Source organism: Hippocampus zosterae, chromosome 14 (genome assembly GCF_025434085.1).
Source record: "Hippocampus zosterae strain Florida chromosome 14, ASM2543408v3, whole genome shotgun sequence".
Taxonomy (NCBI): Eukaryota; Metazoa; Chordata; class Actinopteri; order Syngnathiformes; family Syngnathidae; genus Hippocampus; species Hippocampus zosterae.
In genome coordinates this window covers 16,420,054-16,443,528 of record NC_067464.1, presented here as the reverse complement: position 1 = coordinate 16,443,528, position 23,475 = coordinate 16,420,054, and the positions used below count along the sequence as shown (strand labels likewise).

General features: G+C 43.1%; 2 protein-coding genes and 1 long non-coding RNA gene across 3 annotated transcripts in view; 1 reads left to right on the top strand and 2 right to left on the bottom strand.

Annotated features, from left to right (window-relative positions):
• atp10d (ATPase phospholipid transporting 10D) overlaps positions 1 to 12,269 on the bottom strand; it is a 95,492-nt gene extending 83,223 nt beyond the window's left edge. The window contains exon 1 of the mRNA XM_052085666.1: positions 12,091 to 12,269. The gene's annotated coding sequence lies outside the window, so the exon portion shown is untranslated. The remainder of the gene's footprint in view (positions 1 to 12,090) is intronic.
• A 223-nt stretch (positions 12,270 to 12,492) lies between these two features.
• Positions 12,493 to 17,487, top strand: commd8 (COMM domain containing 8). The gene is made up of 5 exons (XM_052085873.1): positions 12,493 to 12,678; positions 13,490 to 13,645; positions 13,747 to 13,899; positions 15,663 to 15,818; positions 17,011 to 17,487. The coding sequence occupies exons 1-5, from the start codon at positions 12,634 to 12,636 to the stop codon at positions 17,029 to 17,031; spliced, it is 531 nt and encodes a 176-aa protein (XP_051941833.1). The 5' UTR covers positions 12,493 to 12,633; the 3' UTR covers positions 17,032 to 17,487.
• A 366-nt stretch (positions 17,488 to 17,853) lies between these two features.
• LOC127614536 (uncharacterized) lies at positions 17,854 to 19,174 on the bottom strand. The gene is made up of 3 exons (XR_007966575.1): positions 18,965 to 19,174; positions 18,172 to 18,560; positions 17,854 to 18,043 (listed from the first exon to the last, which is right to left on the bottom strand). It is a non-coding gene; the product is annotated as an uncharacterized LOC127614536 (long non-coding RNA).
• Positions 19,175 to 23,475: the final 4,301 nt, after the last annotated feature.

Genomic DNA, 23,475 nt, shown 5'->3' with positions numbered 1-23,475 from the left:
GGGTGACAGATCAACTGCCATCAACAACACTGACCATTACCAAACCTTTTTTGGTCAGTCCCAGCGGCAACTGGAAGCTGACTGTGTCAATTAACTTGCAGGTCCTACATTATAACATTAGAAATGTGCCACCAGATACATTCAGCTTGTGTTCGATGTGACCGCAGCATTAGACTAGTAGAGGATTCGAAGACATGGAAGGAGGTAGTAGTTTTTATTCCGGTATAACAAAAACATTGACACTTCCTAGCGATTAAATGAGGATGAGAATGAGAGTGCTATTGTGAAGTTGAACATAAATCGGATGGAATTTTACTTTATGTTTACGTCTTACCGCAATGATATTGTCCCACAATGTAACACTGGTAACCCGACGCCTGATATGAAGCATTAAGCGAGTACTCCATTTCTAATCATTCTTCAAACCAGAGGCAGGAAGTAGTTCTAGTTCCGGTATTGACGAAAACATGGAAGGTTGCTTGTGATTAGATGTGTGAAAGTAAAAAGGAATGAATTTGAATTAAAGACAACAAACTGAAAAGCAGACATGCGTACAGAAGGCACACCAAAGTTCAAACCCCACTGTTGATTTTTCAGAAACTAAATGATTTTCAGTGCACTTTATGGTCTGAAAAACATAGTGAACCGCTTTCTTTACTTTTGCTGCAGACTGAGAACATTTTGGTTCTTGCAGGCAACAGGCATATCTGACAATTGTCTGATTCTTCTTCAAATCAATTTTTTAGGTCTGGCTGTCCACACTGTTACTAGCAAGTGTGCAAATGAGAACCGGCCCTGCTCCGACTGGGCCACAGGCGTGTTTCTGTTAATAGTTAATTGTGTAAGAGTTATTAATAGTGAAATAGGCACTCCTCGGTACTTGACCTAGTTAGGGACGATTACTGGGATGGACAAACCCACTTCCGTTCATGCTTTGTCTTTTTGAAAAAAAAACTCCTCATCCTCCATCCCCAAAACAAGACGGAACGTTTCGTCCCATCAATGGAATACCCATCACTGCTAATTTGATTTGAAGCGAATTGCTATTGGTGGTTGTCCCTCAGGTTTTATAGCACCTTAAAGAATTGTGAAAAGAGCACGCTATGTTTGGTCAGCTTGCTTTAATATGTTCATGCAAATGAACAGCTGTGTTTTCCAATTAAAACCCTGATATCTGTATGGAATAATCAATGAGCAGCCATTTGCAGTCCCAACTCCAATTCTTCATGTTAACATTTAGCCAGGAGAGATAGATGTTCTATCCCAAACACAAATTAGTAACAGTTTGGATAAACCATGCTCACAGAGAATTTGGGGTTGCTATCAATATTTGAATTTGACAGTAAATTCATTCATTCATTCATTTTCCGATCCGCTTATCCTCACAAGGGTCGCTTGGGGTGGGACTGGAGCGTATCCCAGCCATCTTTGGGTAGTAGGCGGGGGACACCCCAAACCGGGTTGCCAACCAATCGCAGGGCACACAGAGACAATCAACCATCCGCGCTCACACTCAAACCTCGGGACAATTTTGCGTGTTCAATCAGCATGCCATGCATGTTTTTGGAACGTGGGAGGAAACTGGAGCACCCGGAGAAAACCCACGCAGGCCCGGGGAGAACATGCAAACTCTACACAGGGAGGTCGGAGCTGGGATTGAACTCGGTACCTCTGCAGTATGAGGTCGATGTGCTAACCACTGGCCCACCGGGCCGCCAGCAAATGCATTATCTTGCAAATATAGAAGAAATTATCATTGTTAGACCAGGACTCACAGCATGTTTTGCCATTGAACAGAACTGCTCTGTGTAAACAAATTAAAACTGATACTGTAGTGGCCATACGGCTGTGTATTATCTGCGGGTCTGCCGTTTAATGTGAGCTACTCATGTGCAGTCAACATTGTGGCACTTGGACAAACTTGACAGAACTACGTTTCTGATGGAACATATGTAAACATCACCATCTTTGTTCTTTTCTTCATCCTCTTGGAGTTGTTGTTCTTTTTGCATGCCCTGATCAAGGATGTGTCCTTTCTCCACTGCCCTTTTCCCTCTACACAAACAACTGCACCTCAACGCACCCAGCCGTTAAACTCAAAGTTCGTACATGACACCACAGTCATCTGTCTGATCAAAGACGACGACAAGCCTGACAAGAAGTGGAGTAGCCGGCGCTCTGGTGCAGCGGACACTACCTGGAGATGAACACGCTCAAGAAAGAAGAGACAATCGTGGACTTCAGGAAACATCCTTTGTCACAATTGCCCCTTAGACTATCCAACTGCCTTGTGTCAACCGTCGAGACCTTCAAGTTCTTGGGAATCACAATCTCTCAGAACATGAAGTGGGAGGCCAACATTAACTCCATCCTGAAAAAGGTCCAGCAGAGGATGTACTGAGGAAGCATGGCCTGCCACAGGAGTAGATGAGACAGTTCGACACAGCAGCCATCGAATCAGTCCTGTGTTCCTCCATCACAGCAACAAAAAAGGACACAATCTGATGGAAATCATACCTTACTACCCACTCTCGAGGAGTTGCGCACTGTAAGAACCAAGACAAGGGCACGGAAAATCCAACTGGACCCCCCACACCCTGCCCACCACCTTTTCCAGCTACTCCCCTCTAGGCAAGCGCTACTGATCCATGCACACCAAATGCAGCAGACATTCAAACAGCTTCTTCCCTCTTGTTATTAACTCTCTAAACAGTGATTCGAATCTATACAGGTGGAGGTACAGGCATTTTTGCACACCTCTGTGGAACAGTATGACCTCAATGTTCATTATAGCTCCAGCTCTCGACATACTTGAAAGACTGTCTTGGATCAATACTCCTCAGCACCAGACACTTTAAAGCGCTCAAGGACATTCTGTATAATTGCACACCTGCAGTTGAACTCGAAATACTGGTACAGTGCACTCCGCTTAATAGAACACCATTGGGCCGAAGCGCTTCTGTTCTACTAAGCGGGGTTTCTATTAACCGGAGACACTTTATTAGGTACACCTTCAGACACGTCGATGACCAAGTTATGCACGCAGAAAACCCCCTGCTGACGAGTTAGAAGAGATATTTCGACTGTGGACGTCCATATCTTTAATCAAACAACAACTTTAATCAACTTCAGTCAAACATCTCAAATCACGAGAAAAATTTTGTTACTTTTGTCTGGAAACAGGAGTCCGTAATTTTGCGGTTGACTTCCCTCTCAATGCGCTGGATAAGAGGGAAGTCCTGGAAACCGCGGGCGTACCTTCTGAGAATCCGGCAATGCATCGTATCGTCTGAGTATGTCCTTCTTATCCGCAGGTGATAGCCCTTGTCTCTTGAATGAAGTTGAAGCCATTGTGACGTGCGTGTGTCTATGTGTGGAGTGACGCGAGCTACCTGTTACTGTATACAGCTAGAACTACCGCGTTTTCTCGCGATAGTGGTACAGTATCGCGATAGCTACACTTCGTCTCTCTCTCGTCTCTTGAATGAAGTTGAAGCCATTGTGACGTGCGTGTGTCTATGTGTGGAGTGACGCGTGCTACCTGTTACTGTATACGGCTAGAACTACCGCGTTTTCTCGCGATAGTGGTACAGTATCGCGATAGCTACACTTCGAAAACCACTAGTTTACAATGTTCATTGCTTACGGCCTGTTCTATTAAGCGGAGATCTGTTCTACTAAGCGGAGTATCTTTATAGGAAATTGCATTAGGCAAAACTGTTCCAGAGCCTTTTGCTCTATTACGCGGATTACTCTATTAACCGGTGTTCTATTAAGCGGAGTGCACTGTACTAGTCACTTTAAAAGTGGTGCAACGATTATCTTCACCAACTGCACAATCGTCATAGTATTGTATTCCACCACTGATTACTTTAGCTCTGCTTGATACTTTGCACATTGTCTCACAGCTGTCATTGGTTGATAGTCCTGCACGATGGTACCCTTACATGACGATATGTCTGTCGATACTTATACGTCATGTCTTTGATTATCGTAGTCGCTTGTTATTGATAACACTAGTGTAGCCTGTACTACCGGAGACAAATTCCTTGTGTGTTCTACATACTTGGCCAATAAGATAACATAAGATAAGAAAACCTTTGTTCGTCTCACAATGCTGAAATTCACAAAGATGATTCTGATTGTGATTCTCATCTGTTTGCCACATTTTAATGTTTTACTGTTAATGCATGCACTACAAGAGAGTATTAGTTCAATACACTTATACTATATGAACATTGAATGAGGGGTAATGAAACTCTCAACGATGCTGCTTTGGAGTAGCGTCTAACAAAAAAGCATTTGCAGTGCGCTGGTGGAGGAGCAATATAGCATTATATTACAATGTACACAAAGACTATTTTTAAATCATAATAAAAAATAATTTGTTGACTTCATTTGCATAAAGACCAAAGAAAGAGTCAAATTTCCATCTCCAAGGCCAAGGACTTGGAAAATGTTCCGGGGCAAGGCCAAGGCCAAGGACTTGCCTCCAATGCCAAGGCCAAGGACCAAGTACTGATTGTGAAACTGAGGCCTAGTCGAGAACATGTATAAAACAATGTTATCATACCACTTGGCAGGTCTTCATGATTTGCAACACCCCTCCATCATAACCCTTTACACTCCCTAACACTTGAATGAAGTGTTTTTATTCAAAGAGTAGAACAGTCAGGGTACGTGTTGTTTATACTGAGAAAAAAATAAAAATAAAATCACATGGTATACATTTATGAATTAATGTTTTAGTGCAGTAGTTTCTTAATATGAAGTAAATCAACACTCAACAGACATGGCACGAAAGACAAGTTGAGAAATGACTTTGCATAGAAGTCAATCACTGAGTGCAGAAAAAGCGGTAATCTCTACAGTGATCATTTTACAGTTTACCAGCAGCGAGTCCCAGATCAGAAAAGTATGAGTCCCATTATCCATTGAGAGAGTCAAATTCTGAAATGGTCTACTTATTCAATTGCATATGATAATAACACAAACAACAACATATACATACAATTATAAACAAATGCTGCAAAAAAATTAACTAATTCAGCAGCAGGCCTGAGGATTTCGGAAATTCATGATAACTGTTTTTCGGTTCCGTCGGATTACCCAATGGGAAACCGTGGCAACTATTGTTGGGTTCCGTAAACGTTCATCATGGGAACCCATTTTTCTATTTTGACTGATATTCATAATCAAGAATTCTGTCACTGAAAAGTATAATGTTTCAAGGGTAAATGTTTGAAAACGATGCATTAACAATGAACATTAGATCAGTAGCTGTGTACTCCAGGTTTATTCCAAAAAATAAATGGATCAAAAACTGGTGTACTCATGTGGCATCATCAGAGTGTTTTTTCCAATCTCACACTGCAAAGATTATTTTACTGGTAATCATTAATCAAGGTAAGTATTGATGTGGCTTGACATCTTCTTCCCAAGACGATGAATGTGTAATCTACTGTCAATTTGACGAAAGAATTTAAAACACGTCATCATGAGTTCTACCAACAGTTAACATTAGCATTACTACACCTTGTGACAAAGGTTTTATTCAGAAAGTTACCATGCTACAACCAGTATATTGTAGAATAACCAATACTGTTTCATAATATTTTTCATAACGATTAGCCTACAAATCTAATGACCAACTTGCCTCGTAATCGTGCCTCTCGTAGCATCTTGCTCTCGTGTTCTGTGCATACATTCCAGGTGAGTTTAGTGATACGCCCTTTGGGCGATTCATACGAAAAATCAGACTGGCATTCCCATTTCTTAAATGTCGTAATTAGTAGACCTTTGTGAGGTTTTTTTGCCGCCATCTCAAACTTTCATCCGCGCAATTCCTCAGTTTGCGGACTGAAATAGCAACCCGCATGCGCACATAACGTGATCTGTTGCAACCCACTCCCCCCCCCCCCCCCAACACTGAAAACAAAACAAAACAAAACAAAACAAATCGAAAGTAAATTAGAAGACACTCACACACCACACCACACCACAAACTCACATACAGGCACAGTGAAATCGCGTTGATCACACAGTCAACTTGTGTGTGTTGACTTTTATGGTTAACTATTTTTCGGTACCATTTAAATGATGCCACGGAAACCACACGCTACCGGGAACGATTGTTCCCGTGAAATCCGCAGGCTTGCCATTTGTTTTTTTTTTGTTTATTTGTTTTGTCTGAGAAATTTCCTTGCGTCCCAAAAACGCATATTATTTGGAACTGTGAGTCCCGTGGGAAAATTATGCGTCTAGGACATGGGACGCAGAGGTAACGAGAGGGCTGAATCTCTAAACATTCTCTGAGTACTACTATTATCACCACCACCACTAATACTACATTAATTAATTCCTTCAACTTCACAATAATAATAAATCATTAAACCAACTATGATGATCAAGCGGCTCGGATGATTAATGAATGAATAAACCAACTATGATTTTAAACTATGTATTATCAATATTCATTATTCCAAACATGAGAAAGCATTCAGCAAACATAACTGGAATGGAGCAAAAGGACTCCATTTCCAAACGGCCAAACCAGGAAGTGAAGTGCCGACATTATTGACTCCAGTTGTCATGCAAATTACTTGGTTCAAACAAACATTCTAGTGCGACCGCACAAACGTGACGACTGTGCAAAAATAACTAAATAAAAGACACCACTGTTACAGAAAGATTTTACACGCTATATAAAATGCCGATCGCGAACGGAACGAACCGTGATTGAAACTAACTGTGATGCCGCTCTTTACATGTTGTACTGACTGTCAGTGGCAGCCCCGCCCCTCTTAAAGCGCCAGATAAATTCATCGTGGGTTTCTTTGGATGGATTTTGTTTGATTTCTTTATTATTTTTGCGGTCCTCTGGCCCACTTTATACCTGTGGACGAAGGATTAGAGGCTTTAATCCCTCTCGTTGTGTCCGAGGACCGGAAACGCAAGGCCAAGGACTTGACTCCGAGGCCAAGGCCAAGGACCATGGACTTGACTCCGAGGCCAAGGCAGAGGACCAAGGACCACCCTTCGGTCCTCGAGCCGGTCCTCGAGGCCAAGGACCGGCTCGAGGAACAAATCACTGGTAGCGGATGACCTCAAATGGCACACCAACACGGATGCTTTGGTCGGGAAAGCGCCCCAGAGGCTGCACTTTTTGAGATTACTGAAAAAATGCCAGACGGGGGCACACTTGCTACACATATTCTACCGCTCCACAGTGGAGAGCGTATTGGCGTACGGCATCACAGTGTGGTATGCCGGCTGCACGGCCAAGGACAGAAATGCTCTGCAAAGAGTCATAAAGGCGGCACAAAAAAATCATCGTCTGCCCCCTGCCATCCCTGGATGACATCGCGAACTCAAGGGGGCTACAAAGGGCAAAGAAAATCCTGACTGATCCATCCCACCCTGGCAGGTGCCTCTTCAACCTCCTGCCCTCAGGCAGCAGATATAAAGTCATGAGAAGCCGGACCAACAGACACAGAAACACTTTCTATCCCTGGGCAGTCAGGCTGTTGAATCTAAATTCTTAAAGCATGTCAATGTGTAGGCCCATGGGAGTGCAATTTTACGATATTCTGTACCTCATGATATCACCGACTGTATTTGCAGTTAGGTCCGAAATAGTCCACATACTGTCATGTTCACGCTTGATTCACATAATTTTGTAAGACAACTTTGACTGTATTTTAATTAGTGCCGAATATTTTACATATCCTCATGTCAATGTCTGATTCATTTTTAAAAATCCATTCATAATGTTAAATCTCAATTTTTAAACGTGTGTATGTGATTGTAGGTAAGTCTCGGGGAGTCCAATGTATTTATATACTTTTTTATATTTTACGATACACTTGGGGGGGAGGCTCCTGCAAAATCTCATTGTAACAAGTGTTCAATGACAAAGTATTCATTCATTCATAGGTACATACGTTCGAGGTCCCTCTTACCCAATGGGATGGCAATATGATGCTCGGTAATAGCCAATGGCGGGGCAGCTATACACGTTTTGCGTTCAGGAAACTCAGAGCTGCAAGAGCAGCCCATATTGTTGTTGTTGTTGTTTATTGTTCATTGAGCATATATAGTATACACCATAACAGGTTGACAAAAGTCAAACAAAAATTTTGTAAGGAAAATTAGAAAGTAGATAAAAGAAGAAAACACACATCATCACAGTTGTATGTTCAAATTTTTACCTTTCATATCTTGAATTCTTTTTGCCAACAATAGGCAATATTTTCATTCATTCATTCATCTTCCGAACCGCTTGATCCTCACTAGGGTCGCGGGGGGTGCTGGAGCCTATCCCAGCTGTCTCCGAGCAGTAGGCGGGGGACACCCTGAACCGGTTGCCAGCCAATCACAGGCAATATTTTCGTAATTTAAAAATCTCGTATAAAGAAATGTTCTAAGTAGAGGTACCACTGTACTGTTTTCACTCTTCTTGTTATTTTATGACATATTTTTATTTCATGTATAGCACTTGGTATGCAGCAATAGTTGTTTTAAAATCTATATATATATTGCGCGTCGTCCCGCACGCGGTCTGTCCTTCCGTCTGTCCCTTTTCAAAACGTACCTACTTCACCGCGCCGCTGCGCGCCGCCACTGCGCCGCTCAGGCAGTGGCTCACTACGATCGCGCGGGCATCTTAGCGAAAAAATGTTGTCTACCCACAAGCGTTGCAATGAAATTGTTAGTTATTTAGTAGAGCTAAACATCTCTTTATTTTCGCGATAAGCAATGAAGACGAACAAAAAGTTGAATCAAGCAACAACACTTTTGTGGGCCGAAGGCCCACCTAACCAGCCTTCCGCAGGGACTAGCTGATGAGCCGCTCGGAGGCTCATCCATCCATGTTGAGTTGAGATGAGTTGTTTGTTATTGGGAGCTGCTCAGAACGCTACTGGCATGGCAAGAATTAAAGCACGAGCTGGAGGGCACGCCTGAGCCATTCTAAGAGTTTCCAGTCCAGAGGAACACTCTCCTATAGTCATTTCGAGAAGAGACTCAAACCCGTTAGACACTCACATTGAGGCAACCACGTATCTCTGCCAGCAGCATTGATTGGTACATTTTACTGTTAAAATGTTAAAATGAAACTGTCGGCAAGTGCTCTTCAAGAGCCTTGCTTTTTTGTTCTTTTTTGCTGTTTTTGTCTTTTGTTTTGTCACATGTTGTTTGTTGTTTCATTGTGTGGACCTGATATGGACTGTTTTCAGCGCTTTTTGGCCACGACATTCGTCAAAGGAGCAGTATCTGTACTTGGTGGTTGCGCCTTCTCGGCAGCACGCCTGTACCAGCACAGATTTTGATTGGGAGGAATGTCGGCGCCATTGACTGTCGGTGCTGGACAGACTTGGGGCGCTTGTGTTTTTTGCGCCAGTAATGGGCAGCATTTTTCACAACCCCGATTTGTTCAGTGGCTATGTCAGCGCTGTTGGACAGTTGGCGTTGGTGCGGCTGGATGGATGGCCGCTGAAGTTGAGGATGAGGAGAGAGGAGCGTTGGCGAAGAGCGCCGATGTGTATTTGGAACCGTGAGTCGCCGCTTGGAATTGAAATGGATTTCCATGGGACAGGAGAAGTGAACCAATCTCTTTTTTCGTCAATGGATGCTACAGCTTCTTGTTGACTTTGAAACTTAGCTTGTAGCCGACGTGTGCACATTTTGAGCATGACGTCTCTGATCCACTGGTTAAAGGACACTTTGATTCTCTCCTCTTTCATCTCAAACCGCTTCAAACAACAAAGCGTGTGACGGAAAAGTGGTTAGGACTGGACGACTGTCCATGTTTTATGTTATGTGTTGAGTTTATTATTTTACCTTATGTTAACTGTTTTGTAAAGCGCTTTGTTACAGCTGCCGCTGTTGTGAAAGCGCTATATAAATCAGCAGGTATTGTATTGTATTGTATTGTTAACTCTTTCAGCTGTTTAAAGTTCCCTTTGCTTTGGGGGCTGAGCTTTTGGGCAAAAAACATTAGGAAAAACATTGCAAAAAAATGTAACAAAAATAAATTAATTGCACCGCATCCTCTGAGGACACTGGCACACCAGAAATCTGCCGAGTATGCCTGACGGCCAGTCCCGCTCTGTACAAAGGAGATTCTCCCAGAGTTTCTGTGCCTTGTCAATGCACATTTTTGCACATTCAAAGTTTTTTTCAGCAAGCCAATGTAGGGGTTTTCTCCATTGGGAGAAGAGTTGCAATGTTGGACTCGACTTTGTGGAAATTAAGAAAACTTGGAATGCCACAGTTGGTGTGTCTGTTGGGCACACTAAATTCATCAAAGTACCGTGCTCGACAAATCAAATGCACATACTATATTAGATTAATCCTCTGCGTCTCAATTATTTTTGTTACGCCCCCGCTAACAAGAAGAAAACAATTCACGCCCCCCCCCCCCCGATTCTCTGCCACCACTACAAATATCATTTGTCAAAAAAACTGTTGTCAGTAAACCTCTGCATTTCATTGTATCCTTATTAACATTAAATACAAGAAAAAAGAAAGAAATATACTTCTACTAACAGCAAAGAATAACTTTATTAACATTGTTTTTTCATCTGAAACTGCAAATATTTTATGTGCATCAATTTGCCTGAAAAAAAAAATCCTTTTTTAAATAGTTCATATTTTTGACGAACTTATTGGGCCATTTCATTCTGGAAATTAAATTAAATATCACTAAATAATAACAAATTGAAATTCAGTTCATCAACATTAACCCAGGAGCACATGTTAAAAAACACTTTAGTCTTGAAAAAAAAAACCTCAAAATGAGGAAGTCAGATTGATGGCTACGATGAGCACATTTTGCAGTGCACAACTTTTCCAGCGGCTTAACAGCATGATTGAGGTGTAATGTGTGGCGCCTTGATTTATTTTGCTTCGTGCTGTCGACAGCCGGCATTTTTTTACTCGTACGTCTCCCACTGTAGTCACACTGAAGCCAAGTGTTTCATATGCCTCTACTTATTTCGGGTGACTTTCTTTTGTCACATCTGCTCTACAACATCGAGCTTATACTCTCTGTGCATTCTCTGACATTTTGAGGCCGCCACTGCCAACTGCTCTCGTGGATGTGCAATTAAAATTTAATCTATTTTTCGATTTTCTTCGGCGAAAAAAAAACCACACACACAGAAACCCTGGCATCACCCCACTATTTGAGAAGCACTGGATTAATCTATTGCTCATGACCACTGTTGGCAGCTGCCTTCCCCTGCCTGTTTCCAAAGACTCTGAATAATCTCGCGCCACCTTACCTCTCTGAGCTCATCCGCCCCTACACACCTGCGGACCAGACATTATTAGAAGTACCAAGAACTAAACTGAGGCTCAGAGGGGATCGAGCCTTTTCTGTTGCTGGTCCCTCTCTCTGGAATGACCTCCCACTGAACATTCGGCAAGCCTCCTGGCTGCCCATATTTAAAGCCCTCCTCAAAACTCACTTGTATTCTTTGGCGTTCGACTCAGCATGACTTTGTTTTTGATTTTACTGCTTGGTGCTTTCTACCGCCTTTATTACCGATTCGTCTTACCGTTTATTGTGTATGTTAAATCGCTCCATGTACAGCACTTTGTATGCAGTTTGGCTGTTTGAAAGTGCTCTATAAATACTGTTGACTTGACTTGACTTGACTTGTTGACAACGTGAAATAAGCTTGACACCCCTGAATTGAAATGTCTACAGTATAATGGATAATTACGTAAATTCTTTCCACCCCCCCGCCCCCAAATTGCTGCTGTAGACTGTAAATTTACCCAGTGTGGGACAAATAAAGGATATCTTATTACATCGTATTTATTAAATTGTAATCTATCTAAGTGTTGTCAACAAACAACACATTAATCTTTGACATTCCCAATCGTCTCTGTTTAACTTGAAAAGGTTTGTCGTTTCATGGGAAAAGTGTAAATGTTTTAGATTGCCGCAAATCAAAAAGTTACACTGCAGTTATGGTTCATTTGCGTGTGTACTATATGCATCACAATGAAACAAACACGCACGCGCGCACACACACACGCTCACACACGAAAGAACCGTCTGTCATCCCATGATAGACTTACCCTGTTTTTAATATCCAAATGAGGAATTGGTGGTTTGATTCACAGTGGACGCCTCAGTTAGTTCACTTCATCGGTACCATGACAGGACTTGTTTATTTCCCCCCCCCCCCAAAAAAACGAGCAGTAGAATTTAACACACCGGCCGCAATGTATAACCCTCTCACCCACATTCTGTTCCCTTTCCGCTTCCTTCCAAGGGAAATGTCGCAACATCCCGTTTATCGAAGCTTGCGTTTCCAAATCTATAATTACAATAACATATTTAAAGGATGGGATGAAAGTAATATTAACATTTAATTTCGTAATATCTTTGGACCTCGTGGTTGGGGTTTTAAATATATTATTGCGCTAATATTTGTCGTGCTCACTAAAGGCTTGCAACGTGTTAACAACAACAATGAGTGTGGTGAGATGAAACAAACAAACTAGTCGTTGATTATATTGATTTTAATTTATACACAATGCATTTCAATGCCTCATGACGCAGTCACGTGACTATCGTCGTGTGTCAGCTGACGAAAAAGAAGCGGAACTGGGAAAATTATGGTGGTCCAACTAAACAGCTTGTCCGTTTCGGAGTGTCTTAAAGTAAGTGCAAATAAGTGTCTTATTTATGTGGTCAGCAACAAGTTTAAAGATTGCTCGTGGTGAACGCTTTCTGAGCAATCAAACCACGCGAATGCATTTTAAACTGAACAGAACGTTGACGCAATGCTAACTGCAAACTGGGTTTGCCGAACAAAAAAAGGCGTTTGATCCACACGTCGGAACGCAAGAATAATTGTTAATAGTTGCACATAAACATTTTAGTGTAGTTCTCAAATGAGCACCAGAGTTTGTTGTTTGGTGCTAATTTATTCCTGATGGTGCTCTTATTTTTCCTAACCCACTGACTGGATGAACGTAAAGATTGACAGCGCATCTGGACAAACAGTTTCTGGAACTTTAGGAAGTCGAATTAAAACGTCTGCGTTACTTACTTAGTATGCCGTACTTTTATTTTGATGTGCAGAGGTGAATATAAATCTGTGTGAAACTTTGAAGAAGTACTGTATTAGTTCATTTTTCATTAAAAATGTCCCCAAATGTGGTGCATATTCAATGATCTGTTTTTTATTTGTTTGGGGTCTTTTTTGCATCCGTCAACACTGGTAAACCTGTGAATGGCAGCCATATTTTATTTGCAAATGTCGGCTTTCTATTAATATATCATGAATATCTGAGAGCATCCAGACTTTGACTTCTTATTGCTATCAAATTTTTGTTCAGGTCATCATGTGAAAGTTCGCCCCCTTCTCCCCTCCCCACTCAAAGAATGAAAATGATGTACTTAACAAGCCTGAGCTGCTGTTTCACACTTTCAACCATGACACAGCCTTACAATCCTGCGTGTCTGCAGCTTTGTCACAGGGTAGTGGATGGACTCTGTGGCCGAGAACCTCCTTGCAGAGGGGACTACAATGCCACCTGGAGCCTGGAGGAGTGGCTGGAGATTACCAACTCTTTGACAGCAGTCTTCCGGCTGTTGGTAGGGAACAACAGCTCTGACGAGGAGGTGAGAGCACATTAAGGGACGGTCGACACAGGAACTGTGGTGGTGAGATGCTCCTGTATTTCCAAGTCAGATTTCCAGTGTTTCCTCCTGGTGGTGTTCAGGTGCTGATTCACCTGTCCGGTTTGAGTAGCAGCCACTCAGAGGCTGTGCTTAACGTACTGAGATCACGACGGGAAGAGATTTGCCATGCTCTGTTGACGAGAACCCACGCAATCTCCTCTGCTATGTTACAGGACTTTGACTGGCAGCTGAAGGTGAATAAACGCTTTGCTTCGTTCACTATGTCTGTGTCCTGTAAATAGGACACAAATAAAGTTTCTTTCTTTTTTTGTGTGTGAACAAGATGTACAGTCAAATACTGTCTGTTCACCTATGTGGTTGACTTTGTGCTATTTTTTAAAACATATTTATGAAAGTAAAAGGGCAGCCTGGTGGACCAGTGGTTAGCGCATCGAACTCATGGTGCAGAGGTGCAGAGTTTGAATCCGGTTCCGGCCTCTTATGTGGAGTTTGCATGTTCTCCCCGTGCCTGCATGGGTTTTCTCCGGGTACTCCAGTTTCCTCCCACATTCCAAAAACATGCATGGGCAGGTTAATGGAACACACTAAATTGTCCCGTGGTGTGAGTGTGAGTCCTGATGGTTGTTTGTCTATTTATGCCCTGCGAGAGGCTCGCAGCCCCCGCGACCCTTGTGAGGATAAAGCGGATCAGAAAATGGATGGATGATAATAAAAATATGTCCGGCATCAAGGCTGTCACACCTCAAAAAAACCTTTAGGCAGTATCCAAAGTTTTTGTAACATACTACTTCACTGGAGTAGTGAGTATTTTAGCATATGTCATAATACCCAGCCCTCCAGACTGCCTCTAAATGTTGTCATTTTCATCTACCCACGGCAGCGCAACCAGTACATTTTTTTAAATAGTCTTTTTGAGCATTTTTGTGGCGTCCCGGCGGTCCACTTGTTAGCACGTCAACCTCACAGTGCAGAGGTGCAGGGTTCGATTCCGGCTCGGGCCTCCCTGTGTGGAGTTTGCATGTTCTCCCCGTCCTGCGTGGGTTTTCTCCGGGCACTCCAGTTTCCTTCCACATTCCAAAAACATGCATAACAGGCTGATTGAACACTCAAAATTGTCCCTATGTGTGAGTGTGGATGGTTGTTCGTCTCTGTGTGCCCTGTGATTGGCTGGCAACCTGTTCAGGCTGATTGAACACTCAAAATTGTCCCTATGTGTGAGTGTGGATGGTTGTTCGTCTCTGTGTGCCCTGTGATTGGCTGGCAACCTGTTCAGGGTGTCCCCCGCCTATTGCCCGAAGACGGTTGGGATAGGCTCCAGCACCCCCCCCCCCCCCCACCCTTGTGAGGATAAAGCGGATTGGAAAATGGAGTACCCAGCGAAAACCCACACAGACACGGTGAGAACATGCAAACTCCACTTAGGAAGGCCGGAGCCTGGATCGAATCCACGACCTCTGCACTGTGAGGTCGAAGTGCTAACCACTCGATCAATGGGCCGCCAAAAATCACACAAGCTAGCCTGGAGTCAAACCCATCATCTTCACCCTATCCATTGTGCCACGAGCACCACCCACTACATCTTCATCTTGCTAAAACATAATAAATAAATAAATAAAACAATGAACAAAAATAAAGTAAAATGTGAGATAAGGGCTCATTATGCTCGTGTAAAAAAATAAATAAATAAAAAAAAGTTACTCTTGAGCCTTGAATCCAGAAGGTTCATAGCTGTGCATCTATGAGCTGAGGACCAGCTGACAAGGAATTAGACAAATGTTCTTTCTACTACTCAAAGTAGACTTCTCTGGTACAAATGTTGAAACAAAAATGAAGACACCTTGAGAGTAAACAAACATTTCCTTTATTTGTTCATGTAAGCAATGTTCCCTTTAAGATGCACTCTGCTTTCACCCTCTCTGTGCACACGGTGACAGTGCTGCGGATGGAAACAAGCAGTTGATTTTATTTGCATTCCTGTACCTCCCCCTACCTCTAGTTGGCGCTGTCCAGTGACAAGATTTCAGCTCTTCAGACTCCTCTGTTAAGTCTTAGTCTGGATGTAAGAGAGAACGGAACCCTCAACTCTTTTTCCATGGAGATGAACAGAGAGGAACTTAGTACACTCATATTGTCACTGGAGGCCGCGAATAAGGTAAACCAAGACTGCACATTGGCCTCCTTCACTGGTTGTTTCACAAGGCAAAGGTTTGGACACATTTGCTCATGCTATTCAAAATCTATTTTCAATTTATTCATTTTTCTTTTCAGGTCAAGTTTCACATTTTGATTTACATATTAGACTTGCATGGTGCTGAAATCTACACTCACATTTTGTGTTCCTCAATTTGAATATGTATTAGTTACAATATATTCATCAATACACAGTGTACTGATTACCAGTTGGTTATAAGGCTGCTTTTGCAGCGTGTCTACAAACGTTTGCCTGTACATAAGCCTGACTCTTTCCATCTGTGATGCCAGAGGAAAAAAAAAACAGGAAAAAGACAACTTTTACAGCAACCGTAAAAGAGAGGATCAAGAAAACAGTTCCTATTCACAACTATGGACAATTTAGGGTTTTGATAACCACATAACCAGGGCCTGGGAAATTTAAATGAGGGAGGGCGCTACAATGTTTCACCATTGCTGTTGTGAAGTCACATAGGACCGCTGGTAAATTTAGATCATGGTTGCACTGTAGTTTATATTTACAGAAGCTCCTTTCGTAAACGTGCTTACTTGTGTTGTTTAGGTCGACACATCATCTGCGATTGGTGTTGTTCAGTAATGGGCAACTCAGATTAACAGAGTATATCCAATTTGTGTCTCAATCCTGCACTGGTGTTGACACATATCAGAGTCAGACAGTGGGGGCGATAAGGAACAAGTCGGCCCGCGAAGAGTGAAAATCCAATGTAAACATGATACGCATTGAAATCCATCTGGCTGGGGAGGAAAAAAAACGAGGAAAAAAAATCTAACCAAATGCATTTAAAAAACAAAAGATGACCATTCACTGTACATTTTCCCTTTGGAAGTTAGGGGGGGGACTTGTACTCTCCGATCCCCCAAAATCTATATTTAACAACAACAAAAAATCTGTAACGATCCAATTCGATGGGTGCCGACCCGCAAGGGGTTGACTGTTTCAAATTTTTGTCCACATTTGGAGTCATCATGCTTGTGCTTGAAGCAATCATATTGCATTCCTTCTTTTCCCTGCCATAGTACATATCTGAATTGTACATCTTGAGAGCAGAAATATGGAGATGTTGTGTAAATCCAGCCTAAGTAATGGTTGAACAGATCAGACTTGAACTTTTTTCTTTTTTTTTTTTTAACAGGTACTACTCCAGTTGAAATAATGGAACAGTTGAAAAAATATTGATCCTCGTCACCCCCCCAAGAGACAGTCAAGTAAGGATGGATGCTATCAACGGGGTGAACCTTTTCAAGAACTGACTCGCACAAGAACACCTGTGCATGCGTCAGTCATTTGAGTAAAAAAAATGTTGTGTACCAAATAAACGGGGCACCCACTGAAATTTTATATCTTAGTACGAAAGTGTCTGCCGAACTGCACATGCTCAACTTGCAGGCAATGTTTAAAAAAGGTCTCAGCCCGAAGTGACAAAACATCAGGTGCGCTTGTTGAACTCCTCTTAATTGTATTTCTATCATTGACTGTTGACGTAAAAAAAAAACTTGTCGCTGCGAAGCTCCGACAAGTTCACCCAAAGGTGGAAAGCAGAAATGCAATTGTAAAACTTAATTTTTCACAATAAGATTAGATATCCTTTATTTGTCCGACACTGGCGAAATTTACAGTCTACAGCAGCAAGATTGTGGGTAGGAAGAAGAAAGAAGAAAAACAAAGTGTATGCATTCACAAAATAAATGGTCCGGTTTCAATGTACACCGTTCAATTAAGTGCAATATAATATAGATATAGATAAGGTTGTAAGGATAATATCCCAACAGAAAAGAAAAATCCGGAACATCATCAAAGATGAATGAAAATTGTAAATTCATTGAGCACATTTCTTATGTCAATATAGATGAAACCGAGGGAACAGAAAGAAGCCAAGTACGGGAGCTGGCGTAGTGCGAAACTAATGGAAAGATGCAATACGGGATCAGCCCGCCAGAAATAATTTTCTCGTCACTCTCATTTTTTAAATTAAGAAACATTTCCAGATCATGTTGCTCTTATTATTGCGGCTGGTCAAATTAGCGATTGATTTGCAGTTACGCCGCCTTCAAGTCACTTCACTCAGATTATGTGGCCAAAATAACACTTCTCAGCAACGAAGTAACGCAACATATTAGATGAAACTACTGTGTGCTTTCAAAATACATTTCATCACCGTATATGCACTAAATATCCCTCGGCATTGTGGCAAAGCATTGCGCTTCAGATGTGCTTTGGGTCATGTGATGAAATCTCTTTTTGATCTCTTGTCAGTCTCGTGTCCCGGTGTCGTTCCTTGATTTTGCATCTATACCTCCTCTCTCCGAACTGTATGGTGCACATTTCCAGCCAAATGTCAGAAAACATTGCATTCAGCTGATCAGTGAAATGACTATCAAATGACACAGCCTATGCATGTTTAAAATAAATGAAATAAAAATCAAGTTTCCAGTGGTTTAGAGATCCAAATCACAGCTGTCTTCGTTGCTTTGAATTCGGTTTGACAGCCAAATACTTTACCTTGCTCATAAAGCACCGCACGCCCGGAGACCTGAAAGTCACTCACCATCAGAACAAGTTCTGCACTTTGTCGACCCATGTACATTCAATACAGCTTTGTTGTCTAAAGAAGCTGGCTCACATTCGAACGGACATGCAGTGGGAATTGAGAGATGTCGTTTTATTGCTGATGTAAAATTGTGTCTGATGACCTTACCTCTCTGAGCTCATCCGCCTCTACACACCTACCCGGTGCCTCAGGTCTGTGGACCACACATTATTAGAAGTACCAAGAACTAAACTCGGGCTCAGAGGGGATCGAGCCTTTTCCGTTGCTGGTCCCTCTCTCTGGAATGACCTCCCACTGAACATTCGGCAAGCCTCCTCGCTGCCCATCTTCAAAACCCTCCTCAAAACTCACTTGTATTCTTTGGCATTCGACTCAGCATGACTTAGATTTGTTCTTGGTTTTACTGTTTGGTGCTTTCTACCGCCTTTATTACCGATTTGTTTTACTGTTTATTGTGCATGTTAAATAGCTCCATGTGCAGCACTTTGCATGCAGCGATGGCTGTTTGAAAGTGCTCAGTAAATACAGTTGACTTGACTTGATGAGCATGTTGACTCAATTATTTTATTACAGTTTAATTGTTTTTTATTTAGTTTTTAGATATATTCATCGAAATTAAATGGATGAACACTTGAAATGGATCTGTTTGTGTGAAATTAATGTAGGCATAACACAAGTTTCACTTTTTAAATTGTGTTACTGAAATAAATCAACATTTTCATGATATTGAATTTTTTGGATGAGCATCTGTGTGTCTGTCCACACACATTAAAAAAAAAAATCCTTATCTCACCCCTCGGGTGGTGTCCGTCCCTCATTCACCTCGGGTCCTCTACCAGAGGCCAGGAAGATTGAGGGTTCTGCGCAGTATCCTTGCTGTTCCCAGCACTGCACATTTCTGGACTGAGATGTCCGATGTTGTTCCCGGGATCTGTTGCAACCACTCATCTAGTTTGGGGGTCACTGCCCCGAGTGCTCCGACCACCACAGGCACGACTGTCACCTTTACCTTCCAGGCTCTCTCCAGCTCCTCTCTGAGCCCTTGGTATTTCTCGAGTTTCTCATGTTCCTTCTTCCTGATGTTTCCATCACTTGGGACCGCTACATCCACTACAACGGCTTTCCTCTGCCCTTTATCTATGATCACGATATCTGGTTGGTTCGCCATTATCATGTTGTCAGTCTGGATCTGGAAGTCCCACAGGATCTTCGCTCTGTCATTCTCCACCACCTTCGGAGGCGTTTCCCATTTTGACCTTGGGGTTTCCAGTCCATACTCCGCACAGATATTTCGGTAGACTATGCCAGCCACCTGGTTATGGCGTTCCATGTAGGCTTTCCCTGCCAGCATCTTACACCCTGCAGTTAAGTGTTGGATCGTCTCGGGTGCCTCTTTGCACAACCTACACCTTGGGTCTTGTCTGGTGTGGTATATCTGGGCCTCAATGGCTCTGGTCCTCAGGGCCTGCTCCTGAGCAGACAGGATGAGTGCCTCTGTGCTGTCCTTCGGGCCAGCCCTCTCTAGCCACTGATAGGACTTCTTGAGATCGGCCACTTCAGTTATGGTCCGGTGGTACATCCCGTGTAGCTTGTCCTCCCATGATGGTCCCTCTTCCAGCGCCTCATCTTCTGTTCCCCATTGTCTGAGACATTCTCTGAGTACGTCATCCGTTGGAGCCTTCTCCTTGATGTATTCATGGAGCTTGGATGTTTCATCCTGGACAGTGGCTCTCACACTCACTAGTCCCCGGCCTCCTTCCTTTCGGCTTGCGTACAGTCTCAGGGTGCTGGATTTGGGATGGAACCCTCCATGCATGGTTAGGAGCTTACGGGTCCTAACGTCCGTGGTCTGAATCTCTTCCTTTGGCCACCTTATTATTCCTGCAGGGTATCTGATCACTGGCAGGGCATAGCTGTTTATTGCCCGGGTCTTATTCTTGCCATTGAGCTGGCTTCTTAGGACTTGCCTCACTCGCTGGGGGTATTTGGCCGTAGCCGCTTTCCTTGTTGCCAGTTCAAGGTTGCTATTGGCTTGTGGTATACCGAGGTACTTGTAGCTGTCCTCAATGTCTGCTATTGTTCCTTCAGGGAGTGAGAGCCCTTCAGTGCGGACTACCTTTTCCTCTCTTAGTCACCATCCGACTACTATTTCTCAAGCCCGAATGACATCCCGATGTCGCTGCTGTAGATCCTGGTCGTGTGGATCAGGGAGTCTATGTCCCTTTCGCTCTTGGCATACAGCTTTATGTCATCCATGTAGAGGAGGTGACTGATCGTAGCTCCATTTCTGAGGCGGTATCCATAGCCTGTCTTGGTGATCACCTTGGTATATGCCACATTTGATGGACACTTGGGTAAGTGGCTTGCCATTGGCTTCAAGTGTGGTTTTCCACATCCTCATCGAGTTCGCAACGAAGGCTCTTAGGGTCCTGTTCACCTTATACAACTCCAAGCATTCAGTGATCCATGTATGTTGCATCGAGTCATATGCTTTCTTGTAATCAATCCAGGCTGTGCACAGGTTGGTACGTCGGGACCTGCAGTCTTGTGCGACTGTTCTGTCAAACAGGAGCTGATGTTTGGCTCCTCTGGTATCTCTACCAATGCCCTTCTGTGCTTCGCTCATGTATTGATCCATGTGTCCACTTATCTTAGCCGCAATGATGCCTGACATGAGCTTCCGTGTGGTGGAGAGACCGGTTATTGGCCGATAGTTGGATGGGACCGCACCCTTTGAGGGATCCTTCATGATCAGGATCGTTCGCCCTTCGGTTAGCCATCCTGGGTGAGTCCCATCCCTCAGCAGCTGGTTCATTTGTGCTGCTAGGCGCTCATGGAGTGCTGTGAGTTTCTTTAGCCAGTAGGTGTGGACCATGTCCGGACATGGTGCTGTCGAGTTCTTCATATCTGAGACTCTTTCCTGTATGTCTGCCACTGTTATTGTAACTGGGTTCTGTTCAGGGAGGTTGCTGTGCTCCTCTCTCAGGGTCACCAGCCATTGTGCACTGCTGTTATGTGCTACCTACTTCTCCCATATGCCTTTCCAGTACCTTTCAGTTCCCAGTCTTGGTGGATCAGCTCTGTTATTAGGACCCTGCCACTGAGGGTACACTTTCGCAGGTTGTGTTGCAAACAGCCTGTTTATTCGTCTGGCCTCATTCTCTTTCGTGTACCGCTTTAGGCGGCTGGACAAGGCTTGGAGCCTTTGTTTGGCAGTTTCGAGTGCTTCAGGTATGGTCATCTGGATGTACCTTTTGGGTTATCGGCCTTTTCATCACACCTCTCTGGGCTTCCGTCAATTGACTCACATCTTTCCGGGCCGCCTTGATCTTAGCCTCCAACCGTCTTTTCCATGGTGGGTTGCGTATCTCATGGCTTCCATGGTTGCTCTTATAGTCAAGCATCTCAAGGATCACTGATGCTGAAGCGTATATCAGCTCATTGGTTTCCGTGATCGTTACGGTAGGGATCACCCTCAGTGCTGCATTCACACTTTCCATGAGACTTTCAGGTGGTACTTCACATAGCCGTTGTAATCGGTTTCTAGGTTGCCCAGCTTTCATTCTCGCCATGATCTTAGCTTTCAGGTCAGTTGCTGCCTCGCTCAGCATTTCATTCATTGGGGCTGGCCTCCCAATCTCATCATCTGCATTCATTGGGGCTTGCCTCCCAATCTCTGGTATGACTTCCTCCTCTGATCTGGCAGCCTGGGGCCCTTCACCATGGAACTTGTGTTGTACCTCATCAATCTCAAGTTGTGACAGCAGTTGCCGTTTGTGGATGTTGGAACACTGAGCTACGAGTTGTTTCGCGGTCAACCGTGACTGTGGGTTTCGAAGTAACCATTTAGCCCACATTCTCCGCATGTAACCCCTCTGACTAGGGTTGCTTGAGTAGTAGCATTCCAACAGAGCTATGTTATCGCATCTCGCCCATCTCCGCTTTGTTCCAGTAGCCCATTTTTCATTAAAGTGCTCTGGTTCCCCAGCACCTGACGCAGACCTTGTTTGGCCGGGCGACGTCTGAGCCGGCATGTCATTCATTTTATTGTCTATCATCATTGTATGAGGTAGGCATTAGCGTGAAAGATCTTGCCCAAGGACCCACACTGGATGGTGTTATGTGCTCATTTTTTTGCCCCAAGCGGGATTCGAACCACGTCTCCCGTATGCCAAACTTACCAACTGAGCTATCCAGCTGCTATATATATATATATATATATATACATACATACAGTCAAACCTCGGTTTTCGTACTAAATCTGTTCCAGAAGACTGAATTGTTCGAAAACCGAAACCATGTTTCCCATTGGAATCAATATGAAAAAATTTTAATCCGTTCCAAGTCAAGAAAACAACTTTTTTAAACCACCTTTTATTTTTTTACAATTTCACACCAGAAACTGTACAAATGTAATAGGCGAGCAGGTAATATGTACAATACTGTACACGCGAACTATAATAGGTTTTATTTTCACCAATTTTAACAACTAAATTTAAAACAACAACAATTTTGTGTTCATATTGCATTTAATTGAAAAATGTTTGTTGTTTTTTTCTCTTTCATCTTTCTTCTTCCTACATACATTCTTGCTGCTGGAGGCTGTAAATTTCCCCAGTGTGGGACGAATAAAGGATATCTTATCTTATCATAGTAACCAGTGTTGTGTCCAAGGACTGGCAACCCGAGTCCAAGGCCAAGGACTTGGAAAATTTTCATGATTTGCAACACCCCTCCATCATAACCCTTTGCACTCTCTAACGCTTGAATGAAGTATTTTTATTCAAAGAGTAGAAGAGTCAGGGTACGTGTTATTTATACCGTGAAAAAAAAAATCATATGGTATACATTTATGAATTAATGTTTTAGTGCAGTAGTTTCTCAATATGAAGTAAATCAACACTCAACAGACATGGCACGAAAGACAAGTTGAGAAAGGACTTTGCATAAAAGTCAATCACTGAGTGCAGAAAAAGCGGTAATCTCTGCAGTGATAATTTTACAATTTACCGGCAGCGAGTCCTAGGGACTCGCTGATCAGAAAAGTAT

What these genes read in the sequence shown, in the direction of transcription:
- commd8 (XM_052085873.1), top strand. Translation starts at nt 12,634, where the DNA reads ATGGTGGTCCAACTAAACAGCTTGTCCGTTTCGGAGTGTCTTAAA. An exon ending in ACTTTGACTGGCAGCTGAAG is followed by an intron (nt 13,900 to 15,662) that starts GTGAATAAACGC and finishes CCCTACCTCTAG; the next exon opens with TTGGCGCTGTCCAGTGACAA. An exon ending in CACTGGAGGCCGCGAATAAG is followed by an intron (nt 15,819 to 17,010) that starts GTAAACCAAGAC and finishes TTTTTTTAACAG; the next exon opens with GTACTACTCCAGTTGAAATA.